This window comes from Aythya fuligula, chromosome 1 (assembly GCF_009819795.1).
Source record: "Aythya fuligula isolate bAytFul2 chromosome 1, bAytFul2.pri, whole genome shotgun sequence".
Classification (NCBI taxonomy): domain Eukaryota; kingdom Metazoa; phylum Chordata; class Aves; order Anseriformes; family Anatidae; genus Aythya; species Aythya fuligula.
In genome coordinates, this window is record NC_045559.1 from 7,107,419 (window position 1) to 7,135,389 (window position 27,971).

At 46.6% G+C, this 27,971-nt stretch overlaps 2 protein-coding genes across 8 annotated transcripts in view; one reads left to right on the forward strand and one right to left on the reverse strand.

The window, feature by feature from the left end:
* The first annotated feature begins 584 nt into the window (after nucleotides 1-584).
* On the forward strand, nucleotides 585-17,370 carry PRPF18 (pre-mRNA processing factor 18). 2 transcript variants are annotated; one of them, XM_032207381.1, is made up of 11 exons: nucleotides 585-687; nucleotides 1,911-1,988; nucleotides 2,115-2,141; nucleotides 4,767-4,871; nucleotides 6,127-6,240; nucleotides 7,489-7,635; nucleotides 9,641-9,709; nucleotides 10,627-10,767; nucleotides 11,242-11,313; nucleotides 13,525-13,680; nucleotides 16,681-17,370. In XM_032207381.1, exons 1-11 carry the CDS (start codon nucleotides 622-624, stop codon nucleotides 16,759-16,761), a joined length of 1,056 nt encoding a protein of 351 aa, XP_032063272.1. In that variant the 5' UTR covers nucleotides 585-621; the 3' UTR covers nucleotides 16,762-17,370. The 2 variants fall into 2 exon arrangements, with proteins under 2 accessions (XP_032063272.1, XP_032063273.1); XM_032207382.1 differs by lacking the exon at nucleotides 2,115-2,141.
* Nucleotides 17,371-21,660: 4,290 nt separating this feature from the next.
* FRMD4A (FERM domain containing 4A) overlaps nucleotides 21,661-27,971 on the reverse strand; it is a 267,652-nt gene continuing 261,341 nt past the window's right edge. For 5 of the 6 annotated variants that reach the window (XM_032183289.1, XM_032183296.1, XM_032183283.1 and 2 more), the window contains exons 21-23: nucleotides 26,835-27,694; nucleotides 25,839-25,935; nucleotides 21,661-23,047 (exon numbers count right to left, since the gene is read on the reverse strand). In XM_032183289.1, coding sequence (XP_032039180.1) covers nucleotides 22,945-23,047; nucleotides 25,839-25,935; nucleotides 26,835-27,694 — 1,060 coding nt within the window. In that variant the 3' untranslated portion in view covers nucleotides 21,661-22,944. Of the gene's footprint in view, nucleotides 23,048-24,196; nucleotides 24,269-25,838; nucleotides 25,936-26,834; nucleotides 27,695-27,971 lie in introns of all 6 variants that reach the window. The other variant, XM_032183269.1, reaches the window with a different exon arrangement.

The window sequence follows — 27,971 nt, forward strand, 5'->3', positions numbered from 1 at the left end:
CAAATTTCAGGGTCCAGCTCCCTTCTCGCTATCTCCGTGTGTGTCACAGAAGCTGCATGCCCCGTGACAAGCTAACAGCGGCTGCGGGTTTCACTTTCACGGGTTCATTTCCAGTAGGTTTCACTTCCCAGGTTGGAAATGAGGAGAAATTTCTCCTCAGAGAGGGCGGTCAGGCACTGAAACCAGGGAGGTGGTGGCGTCACCGTTCCTGGGGGTGTTTAAGGACAGTTGGACGTGGTGCTTGGGGACATGGTTTAGTGGGCGATAATGGCGGTAGGGGGATGGTTGGAAAAGGTGATTTTGGAGTTTTTCTCCAACATTAATGCTTTTATTCCGTGACTCAGCCTTGACCTCTCTTCAGCCTTTGAGCACAACGGGGGAACCTGCGGGCTCCCCGCGCTGTCGGCCGCCCTCTTTTGTCAGCCAGGGACCCCCGGAACCCCTTTGAAGCCCCCCGGGCCCCCATTTTGAGGTCTCCCCCCACACCCCCAAGGCGCCAGGGGTCGCTGTGAGGAGCTCGGCGGCCCGAGGCCGAGCCCCAGAAGTGACGGCGTTGTTTTGCTTCGCCACCTCCGGCGGAGGAGGAAGAGGAGGAGGAGGAGGAGGTGGAGGAAGGCCGCCATGGACATCCTGAAGCGGGAGATCAGCCGCAAGCGGCAGCAGCTGGAGGACAAGGAGCTGGTGGGGGTGAGGCTGGGGGGGCTTGGGGACACCGGGGGGGGTCCTTGGGGACAGCGGCCTTGGGGACAGCGGCCTTGGGGTCAGGGCCCCGCCGCATTCCTCTGCCTGAGGTGTTTTGGCTGGGGGTTAGGGAAAGGCAGCCCTGCTCTGGACACGCTCCAGGGCCTCGATGTCCTTGTAGTGAGGGGCCCAAAGCTGAACACAGCACTAAAGGGAGGTTGAGGGAAGCGGAGTGCTTTTGGGAACGGCTGAGTGTTAGGATTTGGGTGTTAGGGGGTTGCGGTTGGCGGCTGTTGTGGGTCAGGCAAGGTACAGAGAAAGGAGAAGTACTTCATGTTTGAGCCAAAGTTTATTGTCATGTTTTGGGGTTAAAACCATCGTTTGGTCTGCAGCAGAAGTGTAATTGTTAAACACACATTAGGGGGAAAATTTTCCCTCTGAGGGCGGTGAGGCCCTGGCCCAGGCTGCCCAGAGGAGCTGTGGCTGCCCCATCCCTGGCAGTGCCCAAGGCCAGGCTGGATGGGGCTTTGGGCAGCCTGGGCTGCTGGGAGGTGTCCCTGCCCATGGCAGGGGGTGGCACTGGGGGGGCTTTGGGGTCCCTTCCAACCCAAACCATTTTTTTTGGTGACATTGGGAGGCTTTCTGGTGACCTCAGTTCACATTTGTCAGTTTGATAGCAGTGGTTGCTCTTCTGGTCCAACCGCCCCCTTACTACCACTATCACCCCCTAAACCATGTCCCTAAAACTGCAGTTACCAGCCAGAGTCTGGATGGTCTCATCAGACACATTTCTTCACAGGTGCACCGATCTAGGTATACAGAATGCATTGCACAAAGATGAGTACTCCCATTCGGTTTATTTAGTGTGAAGTCACATTTTTAACGTGTTTTTTAAACATCTTTCCTGTACTGTACAGTCTGAGCCTTGTTGTGCACATCTGAAGTGGAGCTTTATGCTACCTGGGACCGTGATCTTGTGTGGCAAAGTTTTTTTTTTCTCAAGCGCTGGTGACCTCATTGGACTTTTCAGGCCTGCTTATAACTGTGCCGTGAAGTCACCCTGTATTGCTGATTTTCAGAGGTGCTCCCAATATGTGCTTTTTACATGGCACTGCAGCCAGCTCTGTGAAAGGAGGTAGCTGAATTCACCACATCAAGTAAGGAGGTTCGAGCTGTTTTCCCACAGGTTTCTGAAACTGTAAAATGTTAACGGCTTTCCTCTCTTTTAGGGAAATAAGAAATATTTCAAACGCAGTGAGTTAGCTAAAAAAGAAGAGGAAGCCTATTTCCAGAGATGCGGCTACAAGGTATTGTACTTACTCTTTCAGGAATTTGTGTGTTTTGCTTTGAAGTCTACATTTTATTCTCAACAGTATAAATGTTGTTAATGATAATTGTTGTTCTTTGTTCAATCTGTTAATGTTATACATTAGCCTGTAAATGAGAAGCCACCTGGAGAGGTATGAGTTTCCGAACCCATTTTCAATGCAGGAAAAGATATGCATGACGTACAGCTACTTAAGTTTGTGTTATGGTTTGGCTTTTCCTTTTCTTTCTTTTATTTTTTGTGGAAAGCATGAAGTGGCTTGGGATCAAAGCTTGTCTCCTTTCTTTTTAAACTGTGCTTTTAGGCATGATGAACACTGGATCTGATATAGCCACCTCCCCCTGTCGAAAAGAATGGATCCACTGTCCATTCAGCTCACTTTCAAAATCTTGTCAAAACGTCCAAAAGAAATCAGTATAGTGTGGGTGCCTATTAAAAAACCTGCCAACCCTTCCTACTGTACGGATTTGTTCCTTTGGCCATCAGCCATCCAGCACTGAAAGAGCGCGACACCGCCTTTGTTTTCTGGCTGGCAAAACAAGAGCAAACAATTGGTAACGTAGGGTGCACTTGGAAACAAATGAGTGATCTGGAAGGCTTTGCCTCATAAGGGTGTCAGGGAAGTAGTTCTCCTGTGATGGAAAGAATGCAGTTTTATTTTGTGTGCGTCTGCCTGCCTGCCTGATTATTCTATGTGGATGCGAGGGGGTCTGCATTCTCCTTAGAAAGACAGAGGCTCACCGTCTTGTTTACTGTTCCTGGGCACGGACAGGAACGTTGTTCTCAATTGGATGTGTCGCAGTCGGTGACTTATTCTGAAACCTTGATCCGTTTGTAGACTTATTTGAACACCCGCGCCAAAACGACTTCTGGAACGTGCAGCATATAGTCATGGGGAAGTGGTCTGTGAATGCAGCCGCTTTTCTGAGTGGAAGTGATGGCATGGTGCTTTGTGAACATTAGCCTGAATTCTTCAGAATCATGCACAACGGTTAAATGGGATCTCTGTGCTGCTACGAGATGGGTTTTGACTTGAAATGTAACCCTCAAAATGGTTTTAAAATAAGTTGCTTTGTTTAGTAACTCTTCCGAGCCTCCCAGATTTCTGCATTTGCTCTTTACTGCATTAATAAGATGTAGAATATGGACTGATTTCTTTTCCAATCGAGGTGCTTTTCTGCTTTGCTGAGATTTAATAAGTTAAATTCATCTGATTTGCTTGAAAAAGAAAGCGCTGAAACCAAAATAACTGTGGTAAAAATACCACTCGTAACTTGAAGTCCATCTGACAGAACGGACCAAATCTTTTTCCCCAATGCTGCTGTCTCTTTATGATTTCAGGAATGTTTGTAAGTTAAAGTTTGTACCTATCCTTCTGCCATGGGAGTGTATTTCTTTATATAGTTACACAGCTCTGTATTTTCTGTCCCCTGTCCACTCCCCCTCTCCTGCACTGATGGAAGTTTATTTTTCCCCCTCCCTTTCTGTGTGAAGCATTGATTTGATTGTCCTTCCCTTGCTCGCTCTGAACACCTGTGACTGTAGGATTGATATCTGTGTCGGGTAGCATAGCACTGAGTAGAGATTTGGGGCTGAACCTTGGATCTGGAGCCATCGGGGTGGATCCCTGCATGGCCATGGAGCTGCTCTGCCTTGGGAGAATATAAAAGCTACTTTAAAAATAATCTGGTACAGTCATCAGACTGCTCAGCCTGAGTACACACACTGGAAATGACAACGTGCTGTCCTGGCACAAAGAATGGTGTGGGATTAACTGGGATTATTCTCTATTATCAAAGACAGAAAGGAAATAAATTTTAATAAGTCTCAGAGAAAGCAAGTTATGAATGAGCACTGGAAATGTTTCCTATTATAGGAATATTACTGACAGCAATCTGCTCGTGCTATCAGCAGTGTCAAACTTGAGCTTACAGAGGGAACTGTAGTTACATGGCTGCTGTCTCCGAGTTACTTTGATCAAAGGGGGATCTTTTTGCATTATTAAAACATTGAGTAATGAAGAAGGAAAGCTCTGTTTGATTCGGGGACCTTCTTTTAGATGAAAAGAAGTCGTTAATGAGATGCTATCTTTATGAGGAGGTGTAGGTATCTTTTTTTAAACCCACAAGAAGCTGTGCTCATTTGGCAAGCTTGCTAGGAAGATTTCCTTAAACAAGCACCTCTCGAAGCCCAGCTGAACAGGTACCAAACATTTCAGGCTGACTGGAAGTAGCAGCCCCGTTCTCTGTCTGCTCTTTCTTGGGTTTTCATTTCTGCCTGTGTGCCCAGGCTTGTGTTTGTGCTACTGCCTGGTGAGCTGGATGAGGTTCAGTGGGCTGAGAGGAGTACCTTTCTGTTTGTTTGCCAGATTATTTTCTGTTTGAGTTGTTCCTCCCATCTGGGCCATCGCACAGCAGAGCGAATGCCTTCGTGTGGGGATAAGGCAGGGGCAGGAACCAACAGGCAGAGGGTGGGTTTGCTATTTTTGGCACTCATGCTGACACGTGATTGACAGACTGAAGCAGTTGTCCTTTCCGGTTGCAGGTTGCTTCCTGCAACCTGCAGAAGGCTTTGTTAAATACAGATACTTTTAAAAGCTTTTATTGTTCTGTGAAATTCAATTACAGTCAATAAAAACTGAAACTAGAAGCTCGTAGTTGTATTACAATCTATGTTGCAGAGTTCCTGTACTTTTACATTGTTATCTGTATGTAGGTTTATTTCCATCTGCTTATTAGTAACTGTCTGTTAAATGTAGGTGCAGCAACAGGAAGAGGAGGAGAAGCCACTGACTTCAACAAATCCAGTGCTGGAACTTGAACTGGCAGAAGAAAAATTACCAATGACTCTCTCCAGACAGGAGGTAAAATCCACAATCAAAAGCTGGATTTTTCAAAGTATTTTTTTCCCCGACTTCTCTTTGTAGCCCATAGTTTCTAAATCTTGTTTCAGATCAAATTGTAGGAAATTTATCTTGATTTCTAGAAGAAATCCCGAAGCTAGAGCAAATGGTGTGCCCTTTTTCCTTTCTAAGGATAAGACTACCTATGGGAATGTGAATTCATAAAACAGATCTATACCCCAAAGTAGAAGAGAAGCGGGAAGTTTAGAAATAATATTAAATATAGAATAAATTATCTGGGAAATACCAGAATTCACAGCTGAGATCATCCAAGATGTCATTTTATCCCCTTAATTTCACAAGACAGTTCAGGCACAGAACTTTTTGTGTGGGCTATTGGTTTCATGTTTCATTTGAGATTTGGCTTGAGATTTTGGCCTGCTTTGATCAAGGTGTGATCCACCCCCTAGTTCTGATGTTTTTGCAAGTTAAATGTTTGCTAGTGTAGGCGAGACACTTGGAGAACTGAGTGAATGAATGAATGTCTCCATGAATTTGGTTGCAATTGTCCAGCCACTCTGCTGGTGTAGTTTGGTCACCAGAATATTTCTTGGTGCATCACTAAGCCTATTGCTTGGTACACCGAATGAGTAATGTGTGTAAAGTCTAAACAGATTCATCAAGCAATGCATGTGGTAAAGATTTGGGAGAATGAAGTTCAGTTCTTGGCTTTGCCCATAACTTTGCAAACCAGCTGAGGGAGGCTGCTACACCTCAGTTATCCTTAAATCATATTAGATTGTGGGACTTAATATTCGCCAAATGCTTAAGGAAGAGAATTTTCACTGTGCTGGGACAGCGTGCAGCCTTGTTGGGGCATATTTTATTGCCCCTGACAAGTGAGAGTGAAGGAGACAATCATCAGCTTCCTTTGTGATCTTGGAAATAGTATTTATGCTCTGCCAGCGCGATGATTTTTGTGTATTTGTTTAAACAAGTCATAGCAGGAAGAAGTTAGATTATAGGAAACGGCTTGGGGTTTTATGCAAAATTTAGATTGGTAATATTTGGAGTGACCTTTCGCTGAAATACCGTGGGAATTCTAAATGTAGATTGTAAAGTGTCTGGAACATTTTTATACTGCTTAAAATATCGCCGTTTCCTCTCCAGTCCAGCACAGCTTGTTATTTTAAGCAAAGCAAATAAATCTAGCCTTCAGGATTTTATTTTGCTTCCTTTATGGGTTTGCATAAGGGGATGCTTTGATTCTTTCCAGGTTATCAGGAGGTTACGAGAGAGAGGCGAGCCGGTGAGACTGTTTGGAGAAACAGATTATGATGCGTTTCAGCGGCTGAGGAAGATAGAAATTCTTGCACCTGAAGTGAACAAGGTAACTCTTACTTACTTATTAATGGTGGGATAACCACTGAGGAGTGCTCTGATAGTTCTGTGCACAAGTAAAACGCCTTATGCTAGCCAGTTCCACCCTAGAAACCTTCTAGGCCTTTTCAGATGACAAAGGGGCCTCCAGGTGGCAGTAAAACCTGAGACCTTTATAAGCAGTAGAGAAGACAGTCACTTACTGTTCACACTAGCCTGTTTGTTCAGGTAAGAAAGAAAACACTCCTGTGTTCCTGGTATGTTAGTAAATTTGCAAATCCCTCGATTCCAGAGCTATAACTTGTTAAGGAAGCTTTGTTTTCTCCTCCTTCCACTTAAAGTGTCGTTTGGCTTCAGAAATGACTAATATATATATCAGAGTTTACTGATTTGTTCCTTTTGGCTTAGGAATCGATCAGGTAAGTGAAGAGATGTGACTGGAGTTTGTGTTGCATTTATTATCGACCAGATTTGCAAGGCAGCTGAGAGTGTGAAGCTATGGATTTTCTTCCATAATTTGGGATAAACTAAACAGTTTGAAAAAATTGTTGCTGGGGCTGCCTAGGAAAGGACAACTTTTACCTGTTCAAGCCCTTTAAAAAAGGCTAAACAGATCTGAAAGTTTTAAAACATAATTTTCCTGACAAAAGCTTCTCTCCCACCATTGTTATCTATGATAAAATTCTTGATGGCAGTAGTAGGAGTATTAGGAAGTAGAAAGGTCATAAGTAGAGATGTGTTGGAGAAGAGGATTTTAAACCATCTGTATAAAACATTCTGCTTAAATCATTGGTAGTAAGGGGAAGCTACCTAACTGTTTCATGTGCCAGCACTCAGGTAGTGCTACTTGCATTGTTTTCAGCTTTTTCAGGGTGAATGTGAAGACTTGTAGAGCTGATGGTGGTTATGCTTTTTGTTCTGTTTGTTTTGGGGTGGCTCATTGCCTTGCTAGGAGAAAATGTCTTGAAGGAAGCCCTAGAAGTTGATACAGTCCTCTGGACTCTTATCGTGAAGCTATGGTTAAAAAGTCTTGCTTCTAGGTGTGAACATTTTATGCACATGTTTTTTGTTAGGTACTGAAGCAATCCAGAAGCATTTGTTGAACTCAGTTAATATTCAGACAACAAAATTAAACCCGTGTGTATATTTTTACAGGAGTTGTATGCTCGCTGTGACTGTTCTGAACGGTTTTTAATTTGCTTGTTGTGTTGTTTTTATTATTTTTTAAAATAAACTAATTATTTCTTATCTTTTCCAGGGTCTGAGAAATGACCTGAAGGCTGCCTTGGATAAGATTGACCAGCAGTATCTGAATGAAATTGTAGGCGGCCAAGAAGCAGGAGATGACGACTCGCAGAATGACTTGAAAGTCCATGAAGAGAATACTACTATTGAGGAACTGGAGGTATGTGATGGATAGAATTTAATTTAGGGAGTTCAGATGTACATGTATTTATTGTTATAATGTGGTGAGAAAGCTTCAAGATTGTTTTCAACGTTGAATTTAAGCATTCTAAAAAGTCCTTAAATATGCTCTGTTAGGAAATTAAGGTTGCTAAGCCTTGAATTGCACCCTAGGGCTTACAGTAGACATGTGAAAACTCAAGGGATCATTGTTTACAACACCTCATCAAAAAAGGGGCAGAGCTTTCTGCAAGGCAAGTGGTGCAGTTAGGATTCTCCTGCAGAGTTTTAGAATTAAAGAATTAAATAAAAAAGTATTACCTGATCACAAATTCTACAGCTTTTCCAATGGGTATTTGAGACGGTGATGAGCTTAGAGCAGATGAATTTTCCTTGTACAAGAAAGATGGACTCTGAAAAACAGATGCACAAAAAGAATGTTTGATATAAAGGCAGTCAGGACAACGAAGTGAAAATTAGAAGCAGGCAGTTAAAGAAAATACAAGTGCAGTGAAGATGTGCCCCAGGAACTTCAGTGCAAATGACTACTGTGCTTTGAAAGAATACTGAAGTACTTGTGTACGTGAGTGCAGAACGAGTGCCATGAAATGCACTCAGCACCTGGTATTTCCGGGTGGCATTTGGAAAAGCACATTAACTTGAGCTAAAGACTTTTACCCTTAATCTTCAAACTCTTTGCAGAAGTTAATCTTCTTAATATCCCTCCAAATATGTGTTTAGAAATAATCTGATTTATAACCAAAAGCTGAAATGAATACGTTATTAGGAGATAGCTTCAACCTTTTTCTTAGGGTACCTACCAGGAATTCTGGGGTAAAATACCTGTAGTACCAGAAGGGATACCAGTTGTAATGGGACTGCTTTTAGCAATCTGTTAGTTCTCAAAATATTCCCTTTTTGATGTCATAGTACATCACCTCATGGTTTGAGCCATGAAAGCAGTCTTTATTATTATTTTATTTTTTACAAAGTTTGAAAACACTGCAGTCTGAATAGCGCACTGCTTTCACTGCATTCTCTTGAGCATAGAGGGTTACGCTGAAGGTAGTTCCAAATCTAGGAAATTTTAAAAATAAACTCACTTTGGAAACGTGAGGGCGATGGAAATAAATTATCCAGGTGTATCTACTGGAAAATATTTCTAGAAATCAACATTAGTATTAACATTTCCAAGGTTTTAACAGGAAGATGGAGTATTGGGATGACATGATAGTGTGTTGTTTATTTTTATTTTTATTTTTATTTTTATTTTTATTTTTATTTTTATTTTTATTTTTATTTTTTTAATTTATTTTATTTTTGGATTTATTCCCTCAATTTCATAGTTACAATTACATGAAACGGTAGAATGATAGAAAGCCCTGGTAAATCAGAGAAGTGAAATAACTTAGGGGAAAAAAAAAAACAGCAAAGAATTAAGAATTATTAAAAATATTAAAATGAATTATAAAATAATATTATTAAAGAATTATTAAAAATAATTACTGTGTTCAGCTCTGGGGCACCAGCATAAGAAGGGCATGGACCTGTTAGAGTGGGACTGGATGAAAGGCCATGATGATGGTCAGAGGGCTGGAGCACCTGATTTATGATGAAAGGCTGAGAAAGCTGGGATTATTTAACCTAGAAAAAAAGAAGGCCGTGGGGAGACTTTATAGTGGCCTTCTAGAACCTAAAGGGGGCTACAGGAATAATGGGGGGACTCTTTTCAGGGAGCATAGTGATGGGATGAGGAGTAATGCTTTTAAGTGAAAAGAGGGTTGATTTAGATTAGCTATTAGGAAGATCAGATAATATTTGACTTAAATTTTTATTAGATTACTGAGCAGTAAGTTGCATAGCTGTATCATTCCATTTCCTAGCTAGTGTTTGGGTTTACTGACGGGATATTTTACAGTTCATGCTGCGGTGAGTCACGCTCTGCTATGGTGGTGGAAAATATCTAGACAGCGTGGAAATCATTGCCTTTTTGTTTCCTGTTCTAGGCTTTGGGAGAGTCCTTAGGACGGGGTGATGATCACTATGACATGGACATCATAACAAAATTCTTGAAGGTAAGCCACTCGAATAGACTAATTATTCTGTAGCTGTGAGATACCTTTCACTATTATGCAGATACGTTTATTTGGTGAGGTTCTAGCTGCTTGGAGAGAGAAGTTTTCATTGTGCTTTTTTTTTTTTTTAATTATTATTTAATACTTCGCTTTCCACTGCCTTGGTTAGTCACAGTAGAGACTTCTGTGAGACCTGGGAAAGAGCTGCTGGGAGAGCAAAATCTGGTTCTACTTTCCCAGACAAAATAAATATGGTTTTGATTTCCGCATGATGATTGGGGCAGTTGGATGGAATTGCTTCTATGTGCCATGTTAAAAACTCACAGGGAGTCCCCACCTGCCTTCCCCAGGAGCAGTACAAATTAAAATGAAATGTCACCTGGTGCTGCTTTGTGAAATAAAAGAACTTAGTGGCAAGTCTGCTGGCTTTGCTGAGGAAGCAGGTTCAAGTGGGTTGTATGAAATTGTTTCCTTGTTTCCTGTCAAGAAGCCTGTATTGTCTCTCATCTGAGTCATTTGCTCTTTGTGTAACTAATGTGATTATCAGCAGCCACAGCAAGAGTTGAAGCTTTTATTTGTGTAAATAGGATAAGTTGGCTTTTTGGTAAAGTTCAGGCTGGGCAGGAAGACAAAGAAAGCTCAAAAATGGTTTTCTGGGTGGACAGAAGGTACATTTGGCAAGTTTGTTGTAGTGTGTTGAATTTTTACTGCATTCTTTACCATTCTTCAGGCTTCTTCTCACAAGTTGAGAACCCATTCCTCCGTGCCCATCCCTCTGAAAGAGGATTTTTGCCTCTTTAATTCATTTTTCTCCCCAAAATACTCATTTTGCTGTGTTGCCTTAAACCACGGTTCCCATCTGCTTTGGTGAGGTGGTCACTAGATGGCACTGTGACACAAATTTGCTCCTTGTGCAGTTTCTTCTCGGTGTCTGGGCCAAGGAGCTGAACGCCAGAGAGGACTACGTGAAGCGAGGAGTCCAGGGGAAGCTGAACAGTGCCACCCAAAAGCAAACAGAGTCCTACCTGAGGCCTCTCTTCAGGAAGCTTCGGAAAAGGGTGAGTCACTTGTCAGTGTCACCATCCTCTAAGACTTATTTAGCTGCTGCTTTCAAAGCTCACAGTATTTAGTGCCTTTTCCTGAGGTTCCTGTTCCTTCAGCTGAAGATGAGAGGAGGAGTGCGTTGGTCAGGGTTTTTGTGGCTGGAGCCCATGATCCCCAGTTCTGCCCTTCTTATCTTGACCAGTGAATTCTTCTGCCTACCCACTGCTCTTCCAGGTGTTCCTTTATGTACCACTTGTTGAATCCCAAAGAACTGGGATTGTGTTTTTGCAATTTGCCACTAGCTACTATATAGAACCACTTAACCTCTTGTGCTTCAGATCCACCAGCTAAACAAGGAAGATGTTTTCCTTCATTAAAGTCCTCAAGCTGGGGTGCTAAACTTTGTCTAAATGCTGAGTAGGATGATCTTCCTGAGTTGAATATTTGAAAGTAAAGCTCTTGTGTGTTTTTTTTTCCTTCTCCTGCAGACGCTTCCTGCAGACATCAAAGAATCAATAACAGATATTATTAAATTCATGTTGCAGAGGGAATACGTGAAGGTATGTTTGTACTCCCCCCGCGTGTTTAGGCTGGCTGGTCTTAATAGATTGGATTTGTACTTCAGCATCTCCCTTTTTGCATCTTGAAGATACATAGCTGGAAATACACACAGCACATGTTCAAATAAAATGAAAAATGGCTCTTAAAGGTTAGGCTGCAGATAGTGTTTGATCCACGGTCTGTCAGAAGGTCTTTTGATGGTGAAACTGCAGAGCTTGCAGGCACAAACACAGTTCTTCTCAGGTTATATTAAATTGCAGAGGAATACTGAGCTGCAAATCTGATACAGTAAGGTTAAATGAAGGCATTGAATTCACGGTAATGGGATGTTGATTAATTAATTAGCAATTAATTGAGGTGAATTGAGGTATTGAATCTGAGACACTGTCCCTTTCTTTGGCCATACTCACATTAGCTGTTCTGGTAAGATTGAGGCAAACTAATGAAACATTTCTGGACAAAGTCTGCTTTTAGGGAGGAGGCAAAAGTACTTCACACAAATTTAGAGGGAGCATCGGGCCTTCAGAAGAGGAACTCAGCTACTGATAGAGTTTGCTTAAGCATCCAGAGGAAATTTAGCTTTGTTTTACCTTTGGTTATCTCGTATTTCTTAGTAGACTTGTGAGGACTTGGGGAAATTTGTCTAGTAAGCAAGCAAACCTGCTTTGTTATTGAAAAAAAAATTGAGATGGCCTAAGGCAAGTTTAATCCAAATCGTTTTAAAGTAGAACCAGAAGTGTGGGATGTGTGATAGTGGGGTTTTGTTTTGGGGCATTTTTTTTTTCCGTTGGCTGTCATCATTATGCCGAAGTTGCTGAAATTGCCTTTCTGATGCCTCCCCAGTAAAGCAGCGAGTGTGCAGGAATGCAGTTTATCTCCTAGGTTCATCACCTGTGCTCCTCTGTCCCACAGGTGCCTGGCTGTATGTAAACTTCACAGACTCTGATTTAGGGGGAGGCTGAGTACATATTTGGAAGTGTTTTTCTTTAATGAGTGAGCCTAATGAGCCTCGTGCTTCTAAAGATCCTCATATTCTTTTCTGTTTTGTTTCCTCAGAGAGTTATTTCTCATCTCTGTCTGCCTCCTGTTATTGTGTATTTTAGTTTTTATTTTTTTTTGCTTTGTGCAGCCTGGCAAATGCTGTCAGCCCTGATTTCTTACGGTTTTGTTAGGTGACATGCTGCAAAGATTTAACTTTTGAAATCAACCTGCGATGGCAGGCAAATGGCAGAACGCAAGTTGCCCACTCAACCTTAATTAACCTTGTTGTGACAGTCCTGGAAGAATCTTTAATTGCATGCTCACGTACCATGTTTCATTACAAAGCCGTACAGCAGTCAGCAAGCAGGTGTTTGACTAAGGCTGTGCCTCTGAACAGTGCCAAATGTAAAGAAACTGCACGCACTGGTCATGCTTGCAACTTCTTACCATGTAGTCTCTGGGAGATGATAAATGAACTCCTTATCAGTGAGCCTTACAGCTCTTTGCTAATAGTGGAGGAATGTCCTGCTGAAGCTGTGTGTGTGTCTGTCCCCCTCGCTTCCTGGTTCTCAGATGCCATGCTGCTTTTTTGTCCATGCTCTGTGCCTTTCACCCTTTTCTTTTTGTGCTTTTCTCCCTTTCTTTCTGCTTATCTTCCCTTACGCTTTATTCTCTTTCTTCCCCAGGGCTGGTGCCTGCCTCAGCTTTATGTTAAGAAATGGGGGCTGCTATCTTCATGGGGAGACTGCAGAGTCATTCAGTGCTGCTGGGCCATTCATAAACAGGGTTACAAATGTGCTTGTTTGACCCAATTTTTTAGAGAACTGGTTCTCAGCCTCTTTGCAAGCTAACCATTCTGCCTGATAGCTGCTGCTTTAGTCTGTAACCAAAATAGGAGAGGTGGTAGGGTGATTGCAGCAGAAACAGGAACCTGAACAGGCTGAGTTGAAAATAATCCCAGGAATCTTTAGATGTTAGTAAGTAAATATTAATAAATAGCATTCAGTGCCTTCTGTTATCACCTATTAGGTAAAGTCTATAGTCCTTGCTTACCTGAGAGTTCAAGTGAATCATGTTAGGAAGGTGTCGTGTAAAAATTGCTTAATACCATGCAATGAAACCTGATTCAGAGAGGCTGGAATGTGTTTACAGCAATGCAAAGCCACGCAAAAAACCCTTCTGATGCCCTTTCTGGTTTTGCTAAGTGTGTGTGCGCTGTGTTTCTTCAGGCAAACGACGCCTACCTTCAGATGGCGATCGGGAACGCTCCCTGGCCTATCGGGGTAACCATGGTCGGCATCCACGCTCGAACGGGTCGGGAAAAGATTTTCTCCAAGCACGTAGCCCACGTTCTCAACGATGAAACTCAGAGGAAATATATTCAGGTAACGGTAGCTTTGGAAAGCCAACAAATTTGATTTTGAAGTTAGGGGATCCCTGAGAGGTTCACAGTTAAAAGTGATGGGGTAAAAACATCCCAGGACAGGCGTTGTGACATCTATTTAATAGGTAATTCACCCTGGACCTGCATCATCTTTGGTGCTGGCCGAGGAATGAATGCCTTAACGCTTAATGCTTTCATGTCTAATGCTTGTAATCCTGCATTAACACCAAAGTAACTGTGACCACATGCTTTATTCTCCTCCGTTCCCTCACTGCTTAACTTAAGGTTTTAAGGAGTTTGATGCTCCTGTTGTGCTGTCTTTAACCATGAAATACAGCCCTCCTGACTATTGCTGCAACTAGATAATTGCTTTCATTTCACAAACACCTCTCTTTAATGGTGTGGGCTCAGAATTCCAGGTTTAATTCCTTCTCTTCCTATTCATACTCATGTAAGGAGCTTCTGTTAGTTGTGGCATTAATCGTAGTGCTGTTTTTTCTCTGGCCTTTCAGTGCAGTGGGTCATCTCTCCTCAAACTGGTAAATGTATTTGCCTTTTGCCAGTTACAGTCTCAACAATCTAAAGTCTTTCTGGCTTAACTCTGTAGCCTAGGAGCAGCATCACAGAGCTCGGAGCCACTGACAGGAGAGGTTTACACAAACACCTTCCTGCTGCGGCAGAGGGACTCCCACTGCAACTTCTGCAGATGCCTGCTAGTTGATTGCTTGCAAAATACAACTTCCCCTTTTATCTCCACTCTCTTTTTGAGGCTACAAGTATAACCTTTTGATTTGTCTTCAGCTACAGTTTTTAATATGACAATCCGAGGAAATACCCTTGTGAAGTCAGGAGGAGCTTCAGACATTTACAGAGCCAACAAATCAAATTTGATCAATTCTTTTGCAAGGTAAAAACTGATGTGCAGGTTACACATCTTCAGAGACAGGCTCTGCTTAGTTTAATACTTGCTGGGAGTTATCTAATGGATGAAGTAGCTTGTATAGACTACATAGTTTTTTGTTAGGTTATGTTAAAAAAAAGAGATTTGGACTGTGAAAGAAGGTTGTTGTGGACCTCAGCATGGTTCTAATGGTTCTTCTCTAATTTTGGTGAATAATTAACTCTCTGTGTCCATTTACCACTCTTCTAGCAGTAAGATCTCAACTCTGTAGTGTTTTTTGATCTCTCTTAACATACCCTCTGGAAGATACAACATACATGAATTCCCCGATTTGTCCCTTCTGTCCTGAAAGTGCATCCATTGGTGAAGGAAATCTTCACGTTCATCTCCCCACTGTGAGTTCTCATCAATAGTCCTGAAGTACACAACTTAAAGAGCCAATACAAAGTTGGCTTTCAACATTTATGTTCTTCTCGTTGGTTTTAAATGCAAGGGCTTACTCAGCTGGTCTGCTTCAAACAGAGCACGTGGAGTATTCTCGGTGCTCCCAGCAGTGAAATCGGGATCAGGTTAGCTTGATGCACAACGAACCTGCAATCAACATCCCAAACAGCGAGTCTGTACGCTGCTGGGACAGGCTTTTGCCTTTTCAGTGCAGGCAGGAGTCTGGAAAACATCTTCTGCTTAATCGTTTTCTTTACAGCGAGGAGCTGTCTCACAGATGGAGGATATAACGACAGGCACGTGACTGCTGCTGTGGAGTTAGTGTCGTTGCTAAATTACACTGCTACCACAGCAGCTCTCCTTCTTTTTATTAGGCGTCTATGTATGACTTGAAAGAAAAAAGCCACAGGAGTTCTGTCAGGTTTTTTGGCAATCGATGCTTTAAAAGCATTAGAGAGAAAATTCCCCATTCTGCCTTTCTTCTTGATTACTTCTTCAGCTTGCCTGCACTGCGCAGGGCAGGGTGGGTGACGATACAGGGAGGGGTGACACCTCTGCTCGCAAGACATTCAGTTTCTAAAGGAACCTGGTTCTTCTCCATATTTGTGCAGCTTGTTTTGGTGTCAGGAGTGGCTTTTTGCTCTTTTAGAACTCATTTTAATATTGAGGGTTCTTTTAAGTATCATTTATTGCGGTAATGCTGTTTTCCACCTTGGTACTGAAGAGGGATTAAAGCATTTCTGTGATTCCTCACTACGTAAACATATCATGAGGGTTGAAATTTCCAATTGCTTCGGTTATAGAATCATAGAATCACAAACTCCTCCAATATTGGAAATCCTCGAATCAGCTAGGTAGGAACAGACCTTCAGCATCATCAAATCCAACCATCAACCTGACCTACCGAGTCCCATCACTAAACCGTGTCCCTCAGCGCCACGTCCACACCTCTCTCGAATACCTCCAGGGATGAGGACTGCACCACTTCCCTGGGCAGCCCATTCCAATGCTTGACCACCCTCTCTGTGAAGAAATTCTTCCTAATTTCCAATCTAAACGTATCCTGGTGCAACTTGAGACCGTTTCCTTGTGTCCTATCATTTGTCACCTGAGAAAAGAGACCAACACCTCCTCGCTGCCACCTTCTGTCAGGCAGCTGTAGGGAGTGATGAGGTCTCCCCTCAGCCTCCTCTTCTCCAGACTAAACAACCCCAATTCTCTCACTCGCTCCCCATAACTCGTTTTCCCATCCCTTCACCAGCTTTCTTGCTCTGCACACACTCCAGCAGCTCCATGTCCTTGCAGCGAGGGCCCCAAACCTGAACACAACATTTGAGGTGCACAAGGGGACAGTCATGTCCCTGCTCCTGTTGACCAGCGCCCCCAGGTCCTTTCCTGCCGGGCAGCTTTCCAGCCTCTCTTCCCCCCGGGTGTTGTGCCCCAAGCGCAGTACTTGGCATTTAGCCTTGTTGAGGATATTTGTAATATTTAGTACTTTGCAGGGAGAAAGGTTAATAAAAATGGAATACCAAGCGAATAAAAACCAGAACAGCAACCATTTGTTTTTAATTCTTCACGTTAAGCTGAGCAGTCACTGTAGACTGTTTGACAACGGCAGTTTTATTACAGAATTGTCCTTGTTTTGTTGATTCCCAGGGGCTGAAGAGGCTCATGACCATTTGCCAGAAGCACTTCCCAACAGACCCATCGAAGTGTGTGGAGTACAATGCTTTATAAGGCTCTCTGCAGGCCAGGCGTGACTCACATTTTGATCTCCAAGATCCAGGGAGAGCGGAAGAATCGGAGCAGTTTGTGCTTGAGCACCGACAGAAACTTCGTGCGGGCTCTGCAGAAAACCCATAAAGCAGCAGATTTCTCTACAGCTTCCTTTCAGTACGCCCCACTTCTGTAGATTCCTTTTTAGGTCTATTCTTTATGCTGAACAGATCCTAAACAGATCCTGTACACGGCAGAGGAGCTTCTGAAGGAGGGATGACCACGACTAGGGGTTGTTGACTGTGCCCCTTGCTTTTATTTCAATTTATTATTCGGGGAACTGTGTAGACCGAGCTGAGCCTCGCTGTTGTATCGTAGAGCTTTAGGTGAGACTCAGCCCCGCCAGGGCTGGATGCTGGAGGTTTTTGGCAGCTTTCCCACTGGAGGCTGATGTGGGTAGATGATTAGAGGGAAGCAGTCGAAGCTGAATCTCGGTTGTTTCTGTAAATATGAAGACTTTAATGGCTAATCTTTCATGTGGTATTTATCAGGGAAAAAAAAAAAAAGGTTTATATATTTCTCAGCTGAAAAATACAGCCACTTGCAGTGGAAAGAGTTTTTGATCTTGAATACATCTGATTTGGCTTTTTTTTTTTTTTTTGTAATGGCATTTTTAATATAAACCTTCTGGGCTTGGGGGAAGTAATCTTACGGCTCTTGAGGCTTTCAAATCCTGTTTTTATACATCTGGAGAAAATTTCGGTCCACGGGGCATCGCAGAGAAAACAATTAGGACCTCCCATGACCAGGTACAGTTGAGTAGCAGCCGCAGGACTTTGCCATCGTGCATCTTGTCTGGGAACAGGCAGGAGTCTTACAGCTTCTGAGCTCTAAATCTGTGTGAGCAGTGAAACACCGACAGTTTTCAGTGGTGCATCTTGAAAGTCTAATCTGAAATCCCGTGCTTTTTGTAATTACAAGAACAGCAGCACCTCCGCAGCGGTGTTAAGGTGGGTGTTCCTTCTCATAAAGAGGCCTTTTAGGATGTAAAGTGAGGCTCCAAACAAACTGCTGAGTAACTGGGGTTGGCATTTGGTAGCTTGTGGTGGCTTTTCTGAGTCATCTGGTGCTCCCCATGTCCCCTGGCACCATGAGACACGGTGCTGGGGACTGGGGGAGCGTCTGGGGGAGCTGCTGAGGTTCTTCTGGGGGCTCTCCGGGTTCTCGAGGGCCGTTTCAGACGTTGCAGTCTGGAGTGTCTGACCCCAAAGAAAATGTCAAGAGCTTAAACAGTTGAGAAGTAATAAAAACGAGGCTGACAAGATCTAACTGGAGCCTGGGGAGGGCTCTTTGGGGAGCAGACGGGGATTTGTGGGGAGAAGCTGGGCAGATGTCAAGAGCGTGGAAGGGTTTCATTAACATCTGCGTCTGGGGATTTTTCTGCAGCGAACAGAGGTCCTTCAGAGGCATTATTACAACAGGAAACGTTTACAACACCGCAACTTTATCCCTCTCCCCGCCCAGATGATTTCCTGAGCCGTTTCTAAATCTTTAACCTGACCTCGAGTCCTGAACTCTTTAAATAATTGCGAGACGATGCCGTCCCTTGTTGAGAAGAGCCATAATTTCCTCGGAAAGTGCAGCGAGGGAGTAGCCAGGGGATGGTTTAGGGAGCGTTGTAACATTTGCTTTAGTGGGATCTGGATTCCTCAGGGCCTCTATAATAGCATTAGGCTGACTTTTTTTCCCCCCTCCCACTCTTGAGCTAATTACTGAAGAGCAATTTAATGGCACCCCGAGCACCGGCTTGAACGGGGATGCGCCTCCTGTAGGGACGGGATTTCGGGTTTGGAACGTTTGGGGCTAATCAGGTTTGAGGAATGTGATTTGAGCAGCGTGTCTGCTCGCGGACAGTCCCTGAAATGCAGCCTCATGGCTCGCACAAGCCCCGTGGTCGCAGAGCTTCATCCCCTTGTAATTTGTGGAGTGGCTCTCTGCAGGGAACCGAGGCACACGAGCGCCTTCTCACGCCGCTCCCATCCCTGGGGGATGGCGGAGGGGAGCAGTGTCAGGGCTGCTGCTTCTCATCGGCGGTCTGAGGCTCTGTGCAGCGGGAATGCCCCAAATTGCAGCGACCAGACCCGGCCCTACTGGCTAATAGGGCCTCCTAACCAACCGGCCAGCCCAAACCCCAAAGACTTGTCCCTCTGGGCTTCTCCAGATGTTTGTTTCTGATAATTCTCGCCTTAGCCGGAAACAATTCTGCTGAATCCGATGACTCGTAGCCTGGGGCTGAAGTCATGCGTTCCCCATGGAAGTGTCAGGAGTGTTTTTAGGACTTTTTTTTTTTTTTTTTTTTTACTGCCCCCGGCTGTGCGTTACGGCTCCCCCACCCCTTCCCACAGCTGGAAGGGGCCGCCTGATCCCGTGCAGGCTCCCGCAGTGTGGGCTTTCTGCCTTGTGTCCCTGTTCCTGCGAGTCGTTACGCGCCTGTAGTGCCTTGTTTGCTGCTTGTACTGCCAGAAGGGGCTGGGAGGGCCCCTCCTGCAGCATTAATTTTGGTTATTCCCAGTTACCTGTCCATCCCTGGAGCCCAGCGCGCGAGAGAGCGCTTCGGGTGCAGCCAGCAGGGGTCTGCTGAGCCCCAAATCCCATGGGGTCTGTACAGGGCTGGGTTTTTGGGGGAATACTCAGCACTTTTTGCAGCAAAATTTGTGGTTCCCTGCCCAAAACCCTGCCCAGCCGTTTGAACGTCCGCACCCCACGGTGGCCGCGCGCAGGAAGGATCAGTGCCGAGGCTCATTTTGAAAATGCTTTAATAAGGAAGTGTTGACAACACCGTTCTGCAAAATGTAAAGGTAACTATACAAATTCTTAATACAAAAAGAATAAATTAAAAGCAGATCTCCTTTAATTCTGCAGCTTTTTCTACAACATACAGATTTTTGTCCTTGGTTACAATTGAACGGAATCCAGTAAAATCATTTTACATGCTCTAAAGTCAATTTCAGGAGAGACCTAATTTTTTTTTCTTTTTTTTCTTTTTTTTGTGTTGTTTTTCCTTTTTTTTAAACTAGAGAGTCCATTTTACACAACTCGTAATAAAACTATTGACATTAATATATATGTAAAACTTTACACCTAGTTAACTAAGCAGTAACTGGTCATCTGATAGCACCTGAATGGGGGTCGGCTATGCCCGGAACTAAAACTAAGACAGAGTGAAAACGAATGGGACTGCTTCAACATTTCCAACACGCGACTGCATATAAGAGCATTTAAAAATAAACCCTGCCTCGCAGCACAGCCAGGCGCACAGATGTGCCCCAGGCCGCTGGCTGAACAGGGGGAGCTTCGGACATGGAGACTAAGAAATTGTGGCTTTATGTCGGATGGAGCCTGGAAAAATAATTAAAAAAAAAAAAAAAAAAGGTAAAGGAGGGGTTAAGTTGGTAGTCAAGTGCTTGTATATAATAGCTATGTATATACCCCTCCGTGTTATACTTAAATATGTTAATCCCACATGATTAACATTTTATGTACATTTGTGTTTAATTGAATTGAGCTAAACAGTAAAACCTGTTTTACTTAATCTGTCTTTACTACCAGACTGGCTGCTCACGTGTGCCTTGATTGCAAAACAGAAAAGCAGAACACAAAGCTAAACTCAGTCCGTTTCTAGAAAGCTTCTTCTCTACTCGAGCCTGTTTGCAATTCAGGCTAACCATTTATTTCATTTTTTTGTTGTTTTTTTTTTTTCTTCCTAATTTCAGGGCTGCCACCTCTTAACCTTTGCTGCAAAACTGCAGATCTGGGCTTGGAGGAATGAGTGTGTCTTCCTGCAGTGCCCAGAGGCCTCGTAGTGCCGCTGTTGTTGAATTCTTTTTAATTAAAAGAAGGTACACGGAAAAAAAAAACAAAAACAAACAACAACAAAACCTGAAACCACTTAACCAGGGAAATTAAAAAGAAAACAGACAGTTGCTCAGAGCCCCTCAAAATCCGTGGGCTGAATTACCTGCTGCTGCTTAATTTGGTCCTCATTTAATCCTTTCATTTTACCTCCAGAATCTTACCAGCGCATGCCAGCGATCGGCACCAGCTCCTACCCAGCTCAAAATCCAGCTAGGAGCTCGCAATAATTCCCGTGCTAAAGACCCCAGAGTAGAGAGGGATGTTAAAATAAAACGGGATTTTGTTCCAACATCCAGGTAAGGGGTGCGATCTCACCGCCGCCTGCTGGATCTTTGTGCAGGTCTGGGAGCACGAGGCTTGCGTGGCTACCTTTAAAAACCTCTTGCCAGTTTTAAAAATTAATTATTATTATTTCAGAGGGATAAGTCATTTATGCTTCATGTGTGGACATTAAAGGGCTTCCTTCCTGGCTCTGGACAAATAGCTCAGGTGTTTCTGCCCAAGCAGCCCAGTGGGCGAGGGCCGGGGAGCGAAGCCCACATTTCTTACACCTATCGGGGAAAGGAATTAGCACGAGCAGCTCGCGGGAGTTTTTAGAAACCCCCTCCCCTTGCCAAATCTAATTAGGAAGGACCCATTCTCTTTCGAAAGCCTGGAATGCAGTTTTCCAGCAAGCTTCATACCAAAAGGTGTGGCAGCCCCCGAGTCGCGGGGTTTCGTTCTCAACTCCTCGCCCTCCTCGTGTCTGGTAGATGCTGTTACTCTTGGAACACGCGCACGCACACTCACACTTCTGTTTTGTTTTGTGTTTTTTTTTTTTTTTTAATTATTTTTAAACTAAAGCTAACTTCAGTTTCTGCTTTTCGCAAAGTAACCCCCCTCCAGCCGTTCCTGTAATGCCTTTCCCATAGGAAATCATCGTTTGCACGCGCCAACGGGGGGCAGGGACCTCCCCCCCGTCTAGTGGCAATAAAAACAGCATAGCACCGCAGTGAAGGCTAGACGTGCCAGCTTCGACATCCACCGAGAGAGAGAGAGAGAGAGAGATTGTGCACTGGTTCGTTACAAAAGTGTCTTTGAGGCCTTTTAAAGTTCCATGGCTTGACGTGTATAAAGCATTGCTCCAAAGTACGTGTAAACTTGCAGCTTCTTCCACGACTCTCGCGGCCGATTTCCTTCTGGTAGCAGGCGGCAGGTGCCCGGCACCTCCTGTCCTTCCTTCCCTTCCTCGGGGCTGCTTCTTGCCCCGAGGAAATCCGCAAGCCCCGCTGCTGCTCCCCGCCTGGTGCTGAGCCCTTTGCTACACCGCTCGATTTGCCGGTCACGCTTCCTTGCGGAGCTCCATCAGGATTTATTGGCTGTGTCTGCTTGGAGAATTTGGCAATTTGGATCTTCATCGGAGTATTGGGGAAAAAAAAAAAAAAAATCACCCCCACCCCAACCTCGCTAGGTGTTGGTAAGGAATCTGTGCCAGCCGCAGAGCTGCGCCGAGTCGCAGCACTCGCCTCTGCTGTAATTAATGCCTCTGTGAACCTCGTTTGCCCGCTGTAATTGCAGCTCGTAGATGGCTGTGCTACCAGCCCAGACCTCCAGCGGGTCTTCGGCACGTGGGGTTCGGTTGCTGCTGTGGAGATGGGCTCAAAGCAACGAAGGAGAAGCTGTTTGCCAGGAGGTGCTCGTGGCTGGTGTCGAGGTGAATGAGATGCTCCCGGAGCAGGGCCCTGCTGGACAAACTCACCCTGCTGACGTGGGTTCGGTGATTTTGGGCAGCGCAGATCTGATTGTGGGAGTCTGACACATCTCTGAAGCGTCAGGATTTCACTTTTTCCTTAAAAGAAGCGTTTTCAAGGAGTATTTCTTAGCCTCTGTCCCATTTTGTGTTGAACCCACCCCCCACCCCGTTGAAACCGATGCTGTGTTGGCTTCGGATCGCAGGTCATGGACGTCTTACTGCTGGTACGTGCCACAGAGCAGTAAGATTTGTGGAAACCTCGACAGGCTGCCATCGTTTAGAAGGAAAACCAGCTTTTAAATTGCCGACTGGCTGCTCCACGCATCCTCCCTGCGGGCTCCGGGAGGGACGAGCACCAGTCTGGCAAGGGGAGGCGCTGCCGCGGTCGTGGTGGATGTCTCGGGGCCAAATGTTACCGAAATGTCGAATCGCATCGTGAGAAAAGTGCTTAAAGAGTTGAAGCTGGTGCTGGGTGACAGTGCATCTGGGTAAGGCAAATGAGAGGCAGTGAGGTGAGCTCCGAATGGCGTCGATGGGATTCGCTTGAGGTCAGGGGTTCACACTAGAGTCCCAGGCTTGGCTTTTTCCTGTCCATACCACTGGACGTCTGCTAGTTCTGGATAGAGGGGAGGATCCAGGAAACAGCTATCGGTGTAGCTCCTGCGGGAGAAAGGGAACTGGGTTAGGGGCAGCCGGGGCTCGCGGAAAGCATCGGGCCGCGGGTGGGGAGGATCCCAGAGCCCGTCTTTGGGGTGGAGGCTCCGCATCGCCCGGCAGCCCCGGGGTTACAGGGCAGGAGCAGCAAAACCAGGTGGCAAGGGAGAGGCGTGCTGGGGGGTAGCCCACATTTTGCCTCAAGTAGCCCGGTTCTCGTCTCGCAGCACCTCTCGTGGCAAGCTACGGGGCCGTTTGCCGCGTGGCTTTTTGGTCGCTTGCACAGAGCCCGGGAGGGATTTCAGGGGAATTTGCTCTCCAGGCTCAGATCAAGGTCAGCTCCCGGCTTAGGCTGCGGAGCTCCTTGCCTGGAGAAAACCCTGAGGTCAAAATCTTGTTGAGATGGGGGGGGAACCTGAGCAAGGCCAACCCCTGCTGCCCCTTAAAGAGCTTTTTGTTTCCCGGCTCCGTGCCGGAGCTCTGTGGGTTAGCTCTAGAAAGCCGGGCTCGAAATACTCGCCAGATGCCAGCTGTGAATGGCTGCAGATTCAAATGAGAGTTGCCAGACAGTGGCTGCAGTTTAATTAAAACAGAATCACTGGGAGGGTTTTTTGTTCCCTCCACCCTTCCCCCTCTGTCTTCCCACAGGAAGCGGGCCAGGGCTGCTCCTCGCTCCGTGAAGCCTCGCAGCTCCCCTCTGCGGCAGGGACAGAGGAGAAAAGGGCACCCGGGGCCAGGCTGGAGCGCTGCTGGCAGCTCCGTCCTGGTCACCCGTGCTCATCACCCCACCACGGTGCTCCCAGAGCCTCCCCACGCTGCTCTGAAACACCCCCAGCCGTGAATTTATCCCTGCTGCCCGCTCCCTGTGCCTGCTCAGCCTCCGCTGCTGGCCCCCAGCCCATTTGGGGTGAGGAAGAAGCCCTCTTTCTCTGGGGAAAAAAAGCCCAGCAGCCACAAACTCGCTGAAGAGGCACAGGCAGGGCTCCGAGATGCTTTCAAGTTGTTCTTCCGAGAGCCGAAGGAAGCTTTGAGGCCAAACGAACAGGCACACGACTAAAAAAAGGCTGCTTCTGGGGGTTGGTTCTTTGCATTGTGGCCGTGGCCCACGGGCTGTAGGGCAGAGGGGTGAAAGAACAAAACATTCCCTTACTATACCTCTATTCATCAGTACTTTGGTGGGTTGGAGACTGAGACTCATCCATAGTGGGTGAGTTGTCTGTTGCTTCTCTGAACAAAGGAGAGCGGAGAAAAAAAAACAAGGAGGAAAGAGGAGAGAGGAAATGTTAAAGAAAAGAAGTGACACGGACATTGTTACGAGCTTATTAATCCAGCGGGGAAACGAGCTGGTGAATCATCTTCAGAGAAAGGGTTAGCGACACAAAAACACGTCGGGGAGAGCTGTAAATCTTTTAATTGGTGCTGGGAGGGAACAACCTGTTCCTGTGGGGTGGGGGAGGTTGTGTTGTGCTTCTCATGGCGAGCTCTATCTGCTCCTGCCATATTTATCCATGTGGCTGGGGAGTAAAGCTCTGGCGTGAAGCAGGCACTGATTTGCCTCCAGTTCCTTCTGCACTGGTTGTTGGGGCAGGGCCTGAGCTATAAATCCTGGTGACTTCACGTTCGCCAGCTAAGATTTTGGTGTTTTGCTGGAAGAGATGGGGAGCAGGAGGGCTCCTGAATGGGAAAATGGGAGAAGTTGGGGTTTTCTGAACAGGTTTCTCAGCTGGCTGCCAGCCAGGTTTACTCCTGGGTATTTACCATGGAGAAATTCAAAGGGTTTAGGATTGGGATGGAGATGGAGACTGAGCCTAGCTTCGAACCCTTAATAGGGGAAATGTCGGTGTGCAGGCACGGTCGCTGCCATTTCGCTGATCTTACCCTGGCTTTTCGTGAAATGGGACCTGGAAAATTCCCTGCTTCTAAAGCTGGGAGCAAACGCAGAGCCCACGTGAGGCTGGATGTCAGCGGGGTGAATTTAAAATTCAACGAGGGCCTGCAGGGCTCGTGGTTACAGCTCGCCTCATCTCCATTTTAAAAGTGCAGTCACGGGCAGTGCTGGAATAAGACCAGAGGGCAAACTTGGCCGCAGGTGGCCAAAGAAATTAAACAGGTGAGGGTTTTTTCAGTGGCTGCAGAGTGAAATGTTGGTAGAGTTCACTCCACGGGTCCCCAGCCACAACTCAGGGGATCCGACCTGTTTTCCTGTGCCAAGGTCTGTAGTGTTTTGAGGATTTTAGCCTGAAACTTTCTCACAAAGAGAAGTTTTCTCTGTAAATTCAACTGAGCTGCAAAAATCTGGGACATGCTGGGTTAGACAGGATCTGGAGATGAGCTGTATTTCACATGACAGGACAGAACTACAGGAGATTGCTAGAGAATACCCATGGGAGCTCACAACAGGCTTCTTGTTTGCTCCTCGAACTCCTCGCCTCTCACAGAGGTGCCAAAGAACCCAATTCCCAAACTGATGTGAGCAGTGGCTGCCTGCATGCAGGGACCCACTCATGCTTTGGTGCAGTGCATGAAGTTAGTGGTAGCTGAGAAAAAAGAGGAACTTCATGGTCATTTGGTCACGTTGCTGGGGAAAACCTAGCAGGAAAACGTGGCTGCTGCACGCACAAATAGGGCAGGCGCCTCGCCAGGCCTTCAGAGCAAAGGTTTTGGTCAGGAGGAGAGCACTGGGTGTAGGAAAAAGTGTGTCTGTGTGTTTGGGGAGGTTTTTTCCCGAAGCTCATGGGATTTTTGGCTTCCTGCAGTGAAGGAGATGAGTCCCAAAGCCAGCCCCGCGGACACTCACCCGGTCTGCCAGGCGAGAATGTGGTGGGGGCTGCCCGGCGGCGTGGCCGCTAGCTCGCTCGATGGCGTCGAACTCCTCTGGCTGTGAGGTAAGGCAGCTGGAAAACAACCACAGGGCGGAGAAAAAAGAAAGGGTGAGGTGAGGGGGCGAGGGTCAGGGCGCTTCAGCCCCGCAGGAATGCGTCCAGCTGGGAGAACCCAACTGGCAAAGTGTGACAGGAGCAGCTCTGCCCGGAGCTGCTGTGTGTGTGTGTCACGGGCTGGAAATCCACCCGGCCAATCTGCTCAAGCCTCCAACTTTAGTTCACCCTCCAACTTTATGAGTATAATCGTCATTTAAAGGACAGCATGAGGTCCAGCAGACCTCCCACCTAGAGCTAAACCAGCTACACGATGGGTGTCTCTACCTGGCCCCCCCTCCTGCACTGTTCATTTCCTTAGCTGCTGCCAAAGGGCGCTTTTAAACAAATTTTCATCTCCTCCCCGCAGCCAGCAGCCCCCGAGGTGAGCTCCTGGTCTGCTCCAAGGGGCTGGTGAGGCTGGGGCAGCGGTGCCAGGCACGGGGCAAGCATGGCACTGAATCTGCTCAACCAGCTCTCCCATCTGGGTTCAAGTTTTTGGCATGTCCTTGATCCATCCAGATGGGATTGTCTGCTGGTGAGTGATGGCCAGCAAATATTTAACCTTGGCCTGTTCCATAGCACCCAGTGGTGTCTGCAGGTTCAGGACGCAGACCATTTCCCTGGTTAATATTAACAGCAGAGCTCTGTGTGTGACAGGGAGGTAAATTCCTGCCCAAACTGGAGCACTCTGAATTTCACAACGCTCTCAGCGCAGCTACTGGAGTCCCACGGGAAAGCCAAACACCAGCAGAGCCCAGCGATGCCACCGGGCAAACATTTTCGGGGCGGGCAGAGGGCCCTGGGAGGCTCCCCCTGTAACTTTTCACCTTCCCCACGCCTCGTTTTTTCACGCCGCCCCCTCCCCGGGCTCTCACCTGACGTCGCTTTACACATCTGAGGCATTCTCGTGACCCTGCTGTGCGCCACAAAGGTGCTTTGCGAAGACGTGCTGTACTGGGAGCTGCTGTCCGAGGACGTGGAGCTGGTGTGCGAGAGGCGGCTGTGCTCCTTGTGGGAGGCCGTGGAGCGCTGGTACCAGAGCCGCAGCTCGTCCGACACGGCAGTCCTACCCGAGCCCTTCTCGTGGCCCTCCCTGCCCAGGGACGGAGTCCTTATGATCTGGGAGCGGGACGGGGTGAGCCGCACGGAGTCCGCTTCGTCCCCGTGCCAGTTCTCCTTAAACATCCCCCCCGCCGTGTAGGAGTTGGAGGTTTTGAATTGTGCTTTCACGCTGTAGTGGCCCTCCTGGTCGTTCTCCAGGCTGCGCACCACCACGGGGGTGGAGCTGCCCTCGATGTACAGGGGGTACTCCTTGATCCTGTACTGGGAAGAGGGTTGGCTCTGGCTGTGCAGGTAGACCCGGTGGTGCCCCGTGCCGTTCCTGGCGGCCAGGTTGGGCATGCTCCCCGAGTTGGAGGAGACCAGGTTGCCCGCCGATTTGTGCCTCTGCCTCTGGCGCTCTCTGGCTTTCGACGGGGAGTCCTCGGCCAGGGTGGAGTAGTTGGGGTTCATCTGAGCGGGGTAGTAGTGCTCGGAGCTGGAGTGGCTGGTGCAGGACGAGCAGTCGTCCATGGGGTCGGAGCCGTTACTGCTACGAGTCCTTGGGGTGTAGAAATCGGGGCTCCCCGTCTCGTTTTCTGAGCCGAGGAGCTTGCCTTGCGACTCCAAACTGGAGCTCCGGTGTCTAAAGTGCTGGGCGAGGCTGTGCAGCCTGGTCGGGCTGATGTCTACTGACCTGCGGGCACCAGGGAGACAGGCAAGCTGGTAAGGCACGAGGACAAAACGCTCCCTCTCCCCTTCCACGCACCAATCCGGCCTCGCTAGCAAGGCAACACCGAAAATTTGGACCTTTTCAGGGGCGGCAGGACAACTGCTTCCCTGCTGTGGGCTTGGGGCAGTGAGGTCCAGCTCCTGCTCCTGCCCAGTCTCCCTGGTGGTGGCATTCACTCTGCAGCACCACATGGGACACAAACCCTTCCCAAACCCAATTCCTCGGTGGCTGCTCCCATCTG